The sequence below is a fragment of the Lissotriton helveticus genome, chromosome 7 (assembly GCF_964261635.1).
Source record: "Lissotriton helveticus chromosome 7, aLisHel1.1, whole genome shotgun sequence".
Classification (NCBI taxonomy): Eukaryota; Metazoa; Chordata; class Amphibia; order Caudata; family Salamandridae; genus Lissotriton; species Lissotriton helveticus.
This window is the reverse complement of record NC_136068.1, coordinates 964,114,680-964,129,558: the sequence shown is the minus strand read 5'-3', so window position 1 is coordinate 964,129,558 and position 14,879 is coordinate 964,114,680. Positions and strand designations below refer to the sequence as shown.

The following is a 14,879-nucleotide window of genomic DNA, read 5'->3' as shown; positions in this document are numbered from 1 at the left end:
AATGACATGTTAATACAAATACATACCCACAAAAGAGTAAGAGCACTGCTATTCAAACTTACACTTCTAAAGTTAACAACCCCTAAACGTCTCAAACAGGTGTGACAGTATTCCAATTCGCCTTGGAGTCAGTCAAGCACCACATACGGCTACTCACAGGTACTGTAAACCACTTCCAAAGGAAAAAATGTTGACAGGGAAAAGAAAGGACGCTCCATAGAAAATAATGTTAAAATAACTATATGGACTTTTAAAATATGAACTTTATATATATTTTTATGTTACAACATTGTATTTAAATATTATAGAAGTATTTTAAAAGTTAGTAATAAACAAAAAAATAAATTACATTTTTAATATAAAGAAAAATTACAAATAAGTTCAATTAGACACATGCTAAAAGAATGTATGTACTACATATTAAATGGAATACAAATGTTAGTGATGTGGATTTGTTTACATGAGTGTTCAAAAATTATTTTTAAAAAATACATTGACATTTAAATGAAGTATTTAGTACATATAATTTGATGTGTTAATTTGCTTTAACATTTTATTTGATTAATTCTAGGTTGAAGATAAATATTTAAAATTAATTTACATGTATCTTACATAAAAATATTTGTTAGAATTTTAAAAGCATAATAAACTTTTCTGTACACTTTCCCATAGGAAAAGATCAGACACAGTGGCGGTGAATCACATGATAATCTGCAGGCAGATTTCCATTTCTATAATGTCTTGTGTAAAAAAAAAAAGAATCAAAGAAAATAGGAATCCAAGATTTAATGACAGGCATTACCCAAAACACCATAGTTTCAAGATGCCCAAATGCCCCTCCGTTTCACATTGCAGACACACCCATTTGGCTAGTAATTCCCACGTGTCTCACAGTTATGCTTGTTTCCCATTTTGACCTCAAAGTTGTGCACTGTAGTCACACTTTGCATATGTGGGCTACGCATATGCACCTCAGTGCTGTGCTTTCACGCAGACACATACACCTCTCCCATTGTAGAATTGCCCACATGCCTGCATGCACCAGATCACATGTTGCCCATAGATAAACACCTTGGTCTCATGTGGATGACATGCACTTTGCAACAACCTTGGACTGGAAACATCAAAGCATGAGCAGCTCTTAAAAATGTAAATAGGTACATTACCAAAATGAGCAGCCCATAGGTCATCCCTTTTGCATTTATTGACAGCACTGCACTGGCCGCTCCAATAAAATGGGTGCTGCACCATAGACAATGGAAAGACGGTCTATGTATTACCATCAGTATTACATACAATGAACATGCACATCACTGTTTCACTTTCAGGGATGTGCTCAATGAAAAGGGCAGCCCCCTGGGAACCGGAGCACATCAGCAATAAAGTACACCACATAAGTTTTATAGGGTCGAAACATTGACAAATGTACTAGAGGACTGATTTTACTTATGATACATGTAGGAAAGTGCCCCTTTTTGTCATGTTCACCCCCAAATGTTGCCATTGATACTGATGTTTTTAGAACTGATGTGCACTGAGTCCCTGCTAACCAGGTCCCAGTGCCCTTTCTCTAAAACAAGATAAAAGAATTACACAATTGGCACACCCTAGTAAGGGGTACCCCTGGGACAGGGTATGTGTACCAAAGAGGGTCTCTAAGTGCTGCAGCTTGTATTATACCACCCAAGGGATCCCCTTAAAATTACATGCAGCCTGCCATTGCAGACTGTGTGTCATGGTGCAAAAAATGAATGTAAACACGACATGCCACTCGCACTGTGTGCCATGACAAAGTCGCTGCTTAGAATATATGTAAGTCATCCCTACAGCAGGCCGTTTATCCCTAAGGAAAGGTGCATTATATTACATGTGAGGGTATATATGCATGAGCAGATATGCCCGTGTGCTGTATAGTCCAAGTAGTAGATAGTACAAGTGAACAGGGAAGCCATCTTAAGTATATGCACTGGTCATTACGAGTTCCTTAGCTAAATGATGGCCTCACTGAAACCTATGGTGTTTGGTAACAAACACCTGGTCTTAATAAATCTGTACTGTTGCCAGTACAATATTTATTATGACATGAAGCCAGAGGACACCTTAGAGGTGCCCCCTGAAAAACCTACCACTATCTAATGTGCTGGCCGACTGGTCTTGTCCAGCCTGCCACCACAGACATGTTTCTGACCCCTGTAGGTGAGAGCCCACGCTCTCAGAGGACAGAAACAATTCCTGTGCCGGAGGAAGTTGTCCATACCGCCCCCAGGAGGATGGTTAGTGATTTAGCATATCAAAGTCAGGGGCTTCAAAGCCCCTACTGCCTTTGATATGTGACCCTGGCTTCCTCCTGACCTGGGAGTTGCCACCCGTTCCCTGAAGCCTGTTTGGCATCAGAGCAGGCGTGTTTTCACGAAAGAAGGGTTCCGCCACTTTGTTTTTTATGGAATTAGGAACTCGGGAACAGGGTTACGCCCACTCCCCACAGGAAGCAGCCATATGGGGGGTGTAGTGACCCTAAGGGTTAGTAGCCCATTGGCTATTCCCCGTAATAGCCCTAAATTCAGTATTTAGATGCCCCCCTGACACCAGAAACTCAGATTCACCTGAATAAAGAAGAAGGCCAAAGAACAGCCGAACAACGCAAGAACTGTCGATTAGCTATGGACTTGGTGCCAAACCAGGCCTGCCTGCTTCTGCCTCGACAATTGCAAAGACCCAACTTGTCCTGCAGCTGTGGACCCTCTAAAAGCCTCTGAGGGCTGACAGCAGTTCGTCAACCAGTCAGCACCTCCCTTGAGGTGGAGGAGCCACTTCCCTACAGCCTGCGGGCACCAACCGCAATGTCTGATTAATTGATCTGCTGACTTAGCAGCAGCCCAGGTGGTCACCATGCTCCTTGAGGCCAGATCTGTCTCCCCACTCAGTTTGGCAACACGAGGACCCCCAGGAGCTGCCCTGCACCAATACCCAGTATACCGGACACCTTGCAGCAGCCAAGGCTTGTTCAAAATCCAGCCCGGACACCAAGACCGACCTACCGACGAGGAACGTCGGCATCACCAAGAGTGGAGTTGCTGTGCTGTTCTGTCCCCATCTCCAGATCGACCTAACAAGTGAGAGCCTCCAACGCAAACGATCTGCCGGACAAAACACTTCTGTACCCGAGCCCCACAGCCCGAATCAGAGCCTACTGACGGCGCACCCTTGCCCCAGAGAACCTCAAGAACCGAGCCCTCCCCTCCGCCCCCTTTGGGTTACGATGGACTCGTCCCCAAGTCCCCACTAGCAGCATTACCCTGTTACAGGTTTTCTCCATAGACTTCAGAAGTAGCATTCAAGGCTACCCTTGCGATCAGCACCCGGACACACCAGGGCAGGTAAACCAAAATTCGTGGTGGTTCTAAAGACCTTAGTTCCTGCTTACAGTGAGTCCAGAAGAACAACTTGGTTTCTCGATTGCAACTACCCCTATGCAGTGTATGTTTATCCCATAGTATAACACTACTGTGTTGGAGGCTCATGCCTCAAATCAGACAGCTGTATTTTCTGCTTTTCTGAAAATCTCTAAGTTCAAAAGTACTTACCTAATCTCATATAAAACACCCTAAAACCCCTAAACCTATGTTTTTTTCAGTGAATTGCTAAGGATTTTTAAATGCTAATTCCTAACTATAACGGGCCTGACACCTATGGCTTTTTTCAGTGAATTTCTAAGGTTTTTTCAATGATAATTTTTAAATTACTAATAGTTATATTTATTTTTTTTCATATTGTTTTACTACTTTTTTAATCTATTTTTAGATATCTTATTTTTTAATTACATTACATATTTTTAATAAAAAATGTAAAAAGCATTTTTTAAATATTTGAATTCTAATTTTTTTATTTTATATATTTTTTAATATATTTCTATTATTTTCTTTATTGTTTTTTTCTTCAAACTTTTTTTGGGAGTCGCGCACCCAAAGCGTACCTTTCTCGATCACTGCGTGGAACCTAGCTGCCATGTTAGGTTTGTTGTGTAGGATCCGCGTAGGGTGTGCGACGGGTACACATTTTCCTGCGCGATCGCTATGCGACTGGTACGCGACTCCTGGCACATACGCGACATGTACTTATTATGTTACGCGACACTCGCGCGTGACGTCATGTACATGGCGGGTGCGCGACTCCTGCAAAAAAATGTTATGTGTAAAAACATATATATATTTAATATAAATATTAGGGCAAGACATTATCTGATGTGATCATAAAAATGATATACTTTTACTTTTAATAAACCTATACTACGTTTAGATACATAGAGACATTGACAAAGACCTAGCTTTGCCAAATGTAGACATTAAATGGATTGGACAGAGAGGGTTAAAGTGGCACCAATTGACGCCATTGTTTAAATCCTTTTTACATCTCCAACACCCTGACCTCATAATTGTGCACTGTGGTGGTAATGATCTAGGCACTTTGACTGAGGTAGGTCTGGAAATGCTTATGCTTATGAAGGACACCTTTTGGAGAACGGACGTCACTTTTCCCCCAAACTGAGATATCGTGCAGCCAACGGGTGCACACCGGGGGCCCGAGCTGAGCGCCGCGCTGGATGCCCGACTCCTAGTTTAACCGTACTAAAAAAAAAATAGCACCTATCACTAATTTCTATTCTCCCCGGGATAATGTTGGGGACTGTGGGGGGAGCCCCAATGCCCCCACGGTCCCAGCCGGTTCCCCGCATCCTTCGGGAGCCAGCATTGCTTTTCCACATGGGGAGCTGCTAACATGCAGCTCCCCTTGTGGAAAAGCAAAATGGTTTGCATTTTGAAAGAGAGAGCAGGGAAACCTGCTCTCTCTTTCAAAATCTAAACCAAGTTTGCTATGACAGGACGGGAGCCTCGGCTCTCGCCCTGCCATAGCAAACACCCCGGGACACTGCAGCAGCCGGCCCTGGGGGGTGGCGGTCCCCAGAGCCCTCAAGGGCTCCAGGAGGGGGGCCACGCAGCCCCCCTCCCAGAAGATAAAAAGCCCCGGGGTGGTGGTCGCTGGGGAGGGGGGGTCTTTGAGCACCTCTCAACCATTTTTGAGAAAGCCCCAGGGGGTAGCGGTCCCTGGGGCCGAGGGGACCTTTGAGCCCCCCCCCCCCCAGACATTTATGTTGCAGCCCCGGGGGTGGCGGATTTGGCCCCCCCGGGAGCTAATTATTAAAGCCCGCACTCTGTTTTATTTATTTTTTTACGGCAGGATCCGCACACCCTGCGCGTATTTTGCAGTTTAAAAAAATATATATATTTGAACACATTTACGCCCCTGGGGGTCCTTGTGGGACCCCCTAAAAAGGTCTAGAGAGTCCGGGTATTTCTACCCTGCCCCCTTTATAAGTTTCACACACTAGTTCCATTGATTTCTTCAGCCTCGCTTCTACCGAGGCACCGAATGGCTGCCAACACTTCCTGGTTTGGAGTGTTGACAGACAGTTGACAGCCAATTAACATGCAGCTCGTGATCGGGAGGGTGCGCTCAGGGTATGCGGATCAAGCGCGGCCATAGATATATATGTGATTTTGATTTTCTCAGGAACTACTGAACGGATTTACAACATTTAAGCAAACGGCACGACTCTGAACCAAGGTCTACCTTTCTGCCAAATTTGGTGCAATTCCGTTCAGCAGTTCGGGCCGTAGCTGCGACTAAAGGTCCCTATGGAAAATTGCATGGGGAAAACACGTTTTGGGACCCCCCCCTTTTTTCTCTGCCCCAGCTTCACGAACCACCCCGAGACTTTCAGGATAGGAGCGGACCGGGTCAAGAGTTTTGAAAATTTCTGGAAGATTCGTCAACGGACGCCAAAGTTATTCCAAATAGAATATTGCGGATTTCCTATGGATAGGTCCTAACTATAACTACCTACTGGCGACCGCCAGTAGGTTGGAGATATATATATATATATATATATATATATATATATATATATATATATATATATATATATATATATATATATATATATATATATATATATATATATATATATATATATATATATATATATATATATATATATATATATATATATATATATATATATATATATATATATATATATATATATATATATATATATATATATATATATATATATATATATATATATATATATATATATATATATATATATATATATATATATATATATGTCACGCTAAGAGGTCCTTACCTGATTGTTCTTTCACCTTGGATTGGTGAAACAGGCACATCTGTTATATATATATATATATATATATACACACACACACACACACACACACACACACACACACACACACACACCCACACACCCACACACCCACACACACACACACGCGCGCATTAGCCACACACCTCACAGTTTTGCTTTACCAAAACACACCTCACAGGGCTGCCTACTCCCAGTGTCTTCTGATTCGGACCAACTGTTGGATGTGCTGCGACTGGTAAAGTCCAATCCTTCTGAAAAAGAACAAAATAGCCCAGATGTCTGATCACTTATAAAAAAATATAGGAAAAACATAAAAACTGCAGCTTATTTAGTGCTTGCACATTGCCGTCCCTCCTTCATGTCCTAAACCCCCAAATGGTGGTCAGCTTAATTTTCATTTAAACACAAGGTGCACTGAATACCTGTTCTGTACACTTAAAATAGTCTGCTAAGATGATTGCTTTTAGATGTTTTCATTGTAAGCGTTACTGGTTTAACAATTCATTATTTTGTGTGTATCATTTGTTTTTTATCTTCTTTCCTGAGGGGGAGGTTACCACTGGACACCTTTTCCATTCTTACTCCTCCCAGTTGTGCCCCCCTTTTTTTTGTTCTTATGCTTTTGCATATTCAGCCCCTTTATTTTTTGCTCTTGTAGGGCTATTTTGCCTCTACACTGCGTCCCCCTTCAGTTTCGAAGTGAAAAATGGCTTTTTTATACTAATCCACTGCAAAGTTGTTATTGTGTAATGAATTTTCATTTAACATCACATTACACGGGCGCATTCATTTTATGCCCCCCATACACCACACATTAACTTGTACATTAGTTTTATTATGTCCCCTATACAATCTCCAGAGTTTAGGCTTTCTCACGGACCTACGCGTCAGGAAAGCCCTTACGGATTCCTTCTTTGTAATCGACATCCCAATGAGGAGTTAGTCTACAGAGATTGCAATAATAATCCATTGAGGGCTTCAGAGAACTATCATAACCTGTCTCTCACAGATAAAGAAGATGGGCAGTGTGACCCATCTTCAATTTACTCATTCCAATGGTGATGCAGTTTCACCCCTGAAGGTAAAAAACATCCCGGGTCTCCCTAAAGACATATGTCTCAATTACATTTACTGACCCTTTGGTTTACCTTCCCCTTCCAGAAAGCACTTCAAAAGTGAACCCCTATGTACTACTTCAAGCATGGATTAACTATGAGAGACAGACACCAGTCTCTGACTCCTGCAAGTTCTTACACTTGGGTAGCTCAAAATCAAAATGGAACTGTCATCATGGAAGGGATTTTCAACTAGACTTCAAAATGTGCACTTCAAACCCAGCTCTATCCCCGACCGAATGAACACTTTGCTGCATAACACAACACAGGGCACGCCATTATCCCACTGTTTGACACGCTACACAATGCACACAGGGCAGTCCAAAGGCGGTTACCTTCTTCTGAAGGATAAGGATCAGAGTCTTGGCTCTCGGTATTTGCTGATCTCCCAGGAGATGGAGGTCCCGATGACACGTCATAAGACCTGTCTGGAGTCTCAGACTGATGCTCCCCGAGATGGATCCTTCTAGTTTCATTCGGCAAAATGTACCACTTGGGTGCTGAAAGACCAGAAATGTAGGTGAGCCGGATGCAGCTCTTATGTTAACAGCTTTTGGAGCACTCATTAAAGTTTTAAAAGAGGAAAGAACTGTAAGGCTCTGAGCAGCACTCCACGGGGTTTGTAAGCAGGTTTAATTGCCTTGCAGCCATGTAAAGCTATTTGCAGTCCATTACAAAACATTCAGGATACTAGAAAAAAAGGTATCTGGAACACTGTCAGACAACACCAGTTTACTGGTGCACGATTTTCCGGGACGAAAAAGTGTCCAACTACTGAAAGCATGGGGTGAAGATAGTAGGAATGTTAGTGAAGGAGGCTTTAAGTGCCTAGAGACGTTTGACATGGGGTGCACTGCATTCATGTTCTCATGATACAAGGTTTATCATTTCTGACTGAAGAACGGCGAGAAGAGGTATAAATGCTTAAAAACACGGCATGCATTGCCACTGTGGGCAGAAAGTTTCTACCTCTCCTCTGCACCCCTCATGGGTGAGGAAATGGGTCAAATATTATGGCTCTTATCGCAGCCACTTGGCTAATTAGCCTTTCCCAAAGAATCACTAGTCGCGGGAAATAAAATTACTTCACGTCGTTGCTTCCGGACCAGGGAAACACCACCATCTGTGGCACGGCAAATTCTCTCGCACACACATTCATCTCAAGCATCCTCAGAATAGATCTGGTACTTACAGTGCCCCTGGTAGCGAAGCACAGATGCTACCAAGCCATCCAAACACGCCGGCCAGAAACTTCTCTCTTTTGTAGCTGGGTTTGGCGTAGAGTCTGGCGATGTGATCTGTTTGGAGAGGTGAAGGAAAGCCGCTGCCACTGCACCCTGTCAGAAACAGACACAGCAAGATTGAGACAATCCATCGAGCTAACATCCCTGTCACAAACCTGCCTGCTGAAACTCAGGCATCTCTAACAGTTAGAAAGCACATTCCAGCTTAGTTTTGGCCTGGTCATACATGCTCAGCTCCATCTGGAATTCCTACAGTATGAATTTGACCCTGAATGCAAAGGGCACATTTCCCACACAACAAGCGTTTCTTTGAAAAGCATACAGTCAAGCAGCTTGAACTTAGCAATCAATTCAGCTGACGTAAAAATGTGTTTGGAAATAAAAATGTATTTTGGGGAAATCCTAAACTGCGTGCTACCGGCTGCAAGTAACATCAGAAAATTAAATCCCTGCTTTCATCTTCATATAAAAACAGGCACAACAGGGCGGCTGTTCCATGTAAGGCAAAGAGGTTCCCAATAATTCCAGAGTTTACTGCAGCTCGCCCATGCTTGGTTTGCACAAGTGAACATCACCATCAGGTTACAGGGAACTTTGGTAAACTATACATAGATTACAGCGTTGCTCAATGCATAGTAAATTTCAACACGGTAACTGCAATGCAGACACTACCAAGATAGTGTAAGCAAGGTACAAATGTGCCTTTGCATTACTGCGCCAATGCAAACACAATTTTGACTCCAATTATGCATCCTGAATAAAAAATAAGCTGGTTCCGTTCATTAAAGATCACTATAAGGTATAATCCTCTCTACAGGCAAATACATTTAAAGAGTACTTACAAAGCCCTTTATTACCGTTTGTTCCCATCTGCTTCCCGGCAGGATAAACAGAAGACTTTGCAACCAACTTTCAAGAGTGCAGCAGTCTCTTTCTTGAAGTTCTGTTATGGTTAAGTGCAACCCGAGGGCTGTGTCCCAAGAGCGATAAACCCTTGTAAAAGGTGAGCACTGCTAATCTTCAGGAAAGTACAACTAATTGGGTAGTGAGTGGTTCCGTACCATATTGCCACTAAAAGTGACATGGAGAATCGCATGCGGGTCTGCTCTGAAAATCTGTAAAATTGTGGAACTACAAGGCCCAGAACTCTACTAGGGGAAGACAACTATGCAATTAAATGCATCACACGTGTTTTTGATGGGTGGAACCAGCCGTCTCTTGGAAGCACATCGTGTGCCGAAACCCGTCTAGTCAGGATGCAATGAAATAATGATACATAAGTTACATTCTTGCAGAAATACAGATCTATGGATGACTTACATCAGTGCAGCAGTCTCTTTTTCTTAAGTTTAAGTTAAGGAGATGTATAGAGCGCGTACCTGCTCAACGGCTTCCTGGCACAGCACTAGGAGGCCAATACAATCCAGAAGTTAGAAGGGAATTAGTGGTACTGATGGAACAGCCAGGTTTTAATCCTATTTCGGAAAGTTGATTCTGTTTCCAGAAATCTAGATTCACGTGGAAGAGAATTCCACATCTTGGGTGCCAGAATAACTTCTCGCAATTTAAGGGCAATGAACAGAGATATGTTCCATGGCACACGCTGGGCATAGAAGAGTGCAAAGTTTTAAATACTGGTTTCCCAATAGTCCATATTTCCAGCAATGAGCGTAGGATTAGGACGTCTTCCACAACATAATATTATGGTTCTAATGAATTGTTCTTTGAAGCACTTATTTAAGAAACGTTTATGAACTTTTTAGACAGCCTATTTTTAAACAGATCTTGGAGTATAGGATTTTGGATTGTGAATGCCAGTTCCATACAGAGGTTCTGCTTAAACATCCCAAATGTCACACTTTTTGCAGAACAGGTGGTGGCAGGCGTTAAGAGTGAGGATAAAGAAACCCCACACTGCCCCAAATTCACATGTAGAATGGAGATCAGGGTGTGTCGTTAGATCTTTTTCTACCTTGTGTTGGTGGAGGACCAAATCATCTCTACCTAGTGCCATGTGTATGATTCTAAAAATGCAACCTATAAAAGACAACCAGTATTAATCTGTCTAACCAACAGCATTGGACATTTGAGTTACATCATAAAGTGAAAATTAATTGCAAGCGAAAGACAGAGGGTGAACTGATTCAACGGCAATTACACTTGATGTGCTTTCATTCCTTTGGTACATTTTTATTTCTAACAACTATTTGCAGCATTACAAAAAATGCATACAGGTTACGGAGTTCATATACAGTTGGGTATCTTCACAATACACTTTTATTCCTATTACTCTTAGCACAAGGTTACACACATCAGACATACACTCCACATGCAGTCATGGGTTTTCTGCTTAGCTACTCTGTTCTATAAGACAGGCCATACTGACTGAAACAAATAGAACAGACACTCACAGAACAGATAATGCATCAAATGTTCCTCAACAGGAGCAGGTCCACCCACTGACCTAGATAAAAGACGTATACCAGAAGATGAAACTCACAGTATCTGCTGTTCACCTTACACTATTTTCCCTTTTGCAATGAACTTACATGCTCATATGAGTAAATACCACCAGTCAGCTGTGTTTAGAGGCAAGTTGTTAGGTTTACATATTTAGAAGGATTTCCTTGACAGGGTGCCATTAATGAATTCAAGTATTCTAATTAAAGCAGGGCATGCTTTTTGACTATATCTCTGCACACTTTGACTATTTTATTTAAGCGAGTTATGATTTTGGGGTTCAAGCAATATTTACTTTTCGTTTCTTTGTACAATTCTAGATTCAGAAATTCTGAAGAAAAGTCGAAAGAGGTAATATTTTCTGTCAGGCCAGAATTCAAACAAAGGTGAGAAACCTTAATATTATTCAGGTGTCTGGAATTGTGCTTCTTCCAAGCCTGGTATTTTTTTTGCTTTAAGTACAAGAAGCAGCCTGACTCAACAGTGCGGAACGGAAGGGCGCTATCAATGGCACAGAAGGCATTTTAATGGAAAATTCAAAACCACCTAAAAATAGTGTACTGTAAATGATATCACCCCTTACCCAGCCAATAGCGTCCAGAGCACAGTACTGCGGTAGCTGCCTGCAGAAAGGTCGAAATGTCTTCTCTCGTCCTCGGCCACCTCCATTCTGTCCATTTTCAGAGTTAGAGTGGAAGCTAAAGTAAAATAAAAATAGAGGATTCGAAAATGCATTCAATGAGGGCATATATGTTCATAGTTCAATGAGGTTATATAACTCTACAAGTGAAGGCTGCCTCCTGTTCACAAAAGGGAGTACACTTTGGGTGTCCTTCAACCCACCAACGCAAAGACCTGGACAGTAAAAAGATGTAGCATGGCTTTTGGGTACAATGGATGAAAACCACGTTTATGGAGAAAAAGAGAAGCAGAGCGCAGCATTTTCGAGCTGGGCAGTGGACTTTCGTCTCAATAGTCCTTGGATATGACTCACTGTCAAAGTTTCCTTTTTTCTGGACTATAGGTCTCTCTGTCTCATGCCCTGCTCACGTTTTGCCTGGCTACAAAGAGTGCACGTCTTCAGTTTCCCAGTTTCAATGCCCCCGTCTCATTTGTCTATCCTATCCGAAACACATGTCTGCATCTACCTGTCCCTGTGATCCAGGTCTCAATGGGCAGTTTTTCTGATGCATGTTATGTCCCCGACTGTGGCTGCGTCTTTGTTCTTTACCTTCTTTCTCTGTCCCCAGTGCCTCCTGACCCACCATGTCTCCCTTCATCCCATTTCTCTTCACCTCCATATCTGTCCCCATCTCATGTCTATATCTCCTATTTCAAGCCGGTTCCATCTCCCTGCCTGTTTCTACAGATTTCTATGTCTGATTTGTCCTACCCCCTTGCTGTGTCACACTATCCACGTATCTGTTTCCCTGTTTGTTCAGTCGCGTCCAGGTCTGTGCTTTCCTATCACCAAATACTTGCTGCCATATTCCAATTGACCCATGTTGTTCCTTCCTGTCCTCCTTTCCACGTCGCCCCTCTGTGTTGATGTATTCTTGGAGTACTGGGATGCCTGCCCATGTCCAGGCGCTCTTCTTCTCCCTGTTCCAGTGTCTACTTCTGTCTTAGATCCCTGGTGTCTCCATGTCCCCATGCTTCAGGGACCTTGACCCACAAGAACACCGCCAACCACCAAGTTGCTGACATGGAGTATGTTTTCCAGGAGTTCAGATGTCCAACCTCAGTATGTACTATCTAGGTTGTGTATTAAACAGGAGATTTCAGTGCCTCCTAGTCTCAGTTTCATCCTGACCGATGTTTAGGGTTGGGTAAGAAATGGCGTCAGTGGGCATTTTTGGCTGGAGGTTTGCAGTGTACCGGGCATTGGCAGCGGTCACTCGTCCTCGATGGGCAGTGGATTTATGCCCTGGATTGTGCGCAGTCATTGGATGTCTGGTTGTGCCTGGCTAATGTGCTTGAATGTGAATTACTTATGTTCGGGTCATGCAGATGGCAACTTGCATCTCTGAGAAACGGGGCCCTAAGGATGGAGGGCGTTCATTTTTTTGTTATGCCAAATAGTTACTAGGAGTTCAGGGTGTGGATATAATTATCACCCATCAGTTGTCAGTTACCTGATTTGATGTCGGTTTGGGGTGGGTAGTACAAGCCTGAATGCATTGAATCAGGTGGTTTAGGAGTAAGTTGTGTTCTTGTAAGCTTGGCTGAAAAGGTTTCAGTCCACTTGGCCAGTGGGGTGAGGAGAGAATGAAAACACTTCGGTGCGGGTTAGGTATGATGGCTCATAGGGCAGTGTTAGAGTGCCTCTGAGGAAAGTCTTTCCTCTGCTGGGTGAGTGTTAACTTGTCAGCACCTGGAGTCCATTATTACACCTAGTTTTTTTTATTGGTGTTATTTTGGCTTGGATCGGGTGCACAATCTGACTGGCCAGGTTACTGAGATAAATATTTCAGGCAGATTGCAACATATGAGTATTTCAATCTGATAAGTACTTAGAGGACTTTTACTTGTATGTATGGAAGTAGATCTGGAGCGTCAGTGGCAGTCTGTTTCAAGTGAAATGTATTTGAGGAGTAATCTGCGCAGTTAAAGAAGGTAAGGCCCCAGCAGGTGAATCAATGAAATTACTGGTGATTTATGTATTGAAAAGAGGGGACTATGCCAGGCTTTACGAGACTCCACATGTGATCTGGAGTGTCTGCGTATTAAGAAGCCAGGTACATGGTTTGTAAGCTATCAAACATGAAATAGATCACCCAAGCAAGGGTGTTGTCCTCAGTTCCCAGGTTCTCGATCCTGCTAGTAAAGTGCATATATGTTTAGACAGTCAAAGGAAGAGGACTGGGTTGCTGCAACATTATTATTCTTGGGAAGATGCAAGACATCACACATTAAATTTAAGAGATTATGTATCCCATATTGGCTAGTTTGAAGACTATATGAGAGTTTCATTTTTTGTGGGTTTAGGGTGAGAAAGTTCTCAGACATACTGGATTGAATACGGAGATGGACTGATTTCTTTTGGTTATCTGCTGCAATACTTTCAGTAGGCCTCGGCAAACGTGGCCTGCATAGCACAATTTGCCCCCTAGCAGAGATAGGTGTATGTCACGTAGGTGTATGTCAGTTGTTCTGAACGAGCAGTTGGTGAGTCAAATGTATTTACTTAGCTGTAAATATAAATCAGTCTTCTTTAAATATATAGCACGGATTGAACATGGAGTTCGAGATGGCTGTAGATGTTAGGATGAATTTGTCTGGAGGGAGCAGGTTTGGGATAGGTCTGTACTATAAACATTTACGTTCTTGAAAAGTGATTTTAATTGTTCACACACCAAACTGGACAAGAGCTCTCTGTTGAGCGTCAGTACTGAGAAACACAAATTAAGGAAGGGGACTGTAGTTTTTCTTGGGCATTAGTCAAGGGGAATCACACTATAGTAATCAAGTGTTTTAGTTCACATTGAGATGAGCGATGGGATGCGCTGGAGCTGTGTTTTTCCATTGTATGCATTGTGGTTCAGTGAATTCTGAACCAGTTTTATAAATAGCATGGTTTTGTTACGAATTTGATAATAGCAAACCGTAACTAGTCAGTTCGGCAAGTACGAGTGATCTCGTCACGCTAGACTTACAGATTCACTACGTTTGTGGAGATTTCGTTCTGAACCGTGGGTTCCATTTTGTGTATGGCAGCCATTTTGTGGTGGCCCTCACATAGGCCGATGACTGTGGTTGAACTAGTCTTTTAAGGACATGTACACCTTAGCTCGAGTTTGTGCTGACTCCTGTTTGACCTGAGTGAACTGA

At 42.6% G+C, this 14,879-nt stretch overlaps 1 protein-coding gene across 2 annotated transcripts in view; it reads right to left on the bottom strand.

The window, feature by feature from the left end:
* Nucleotides 1-14,879, bottom strand: part of DELE1 (DAP3 binding cell death enhancer 1) — a 103,860-nt gene that overhangs the window by 52,340 nt on the left and 36,641 nt on the right. The window contains exons 3-6 of one of the 2 annotated variants that reach the window (XM_078653526.1): nucleotides 11,632-11,746; nucleotides 8,537-8,681; nucleotides 7,680-7,844; nucleotides 6,401-6,480 (exon numbers count right to left, since the gene is read on the bottom strand). In XM_078653526.1, the coding sequence (XP_078509652.1) occupies nucleotides 6,401-6,480; nucleotides 7,680-7,844; nucleotides 8,537-8,681; nucleotides 11,632-11,746 (505 nt within the window). The remainder of the gene's footprint in view (nucleotides 1-6,400; nucleotides 6,481-7,679; nucleotides 7,845-8,536; nucleotides 8,682-11,631; nucleotides 11,747-14,879) is intronic. The other variant, XM_078653527.1, reaches the window with a different exon arrangement.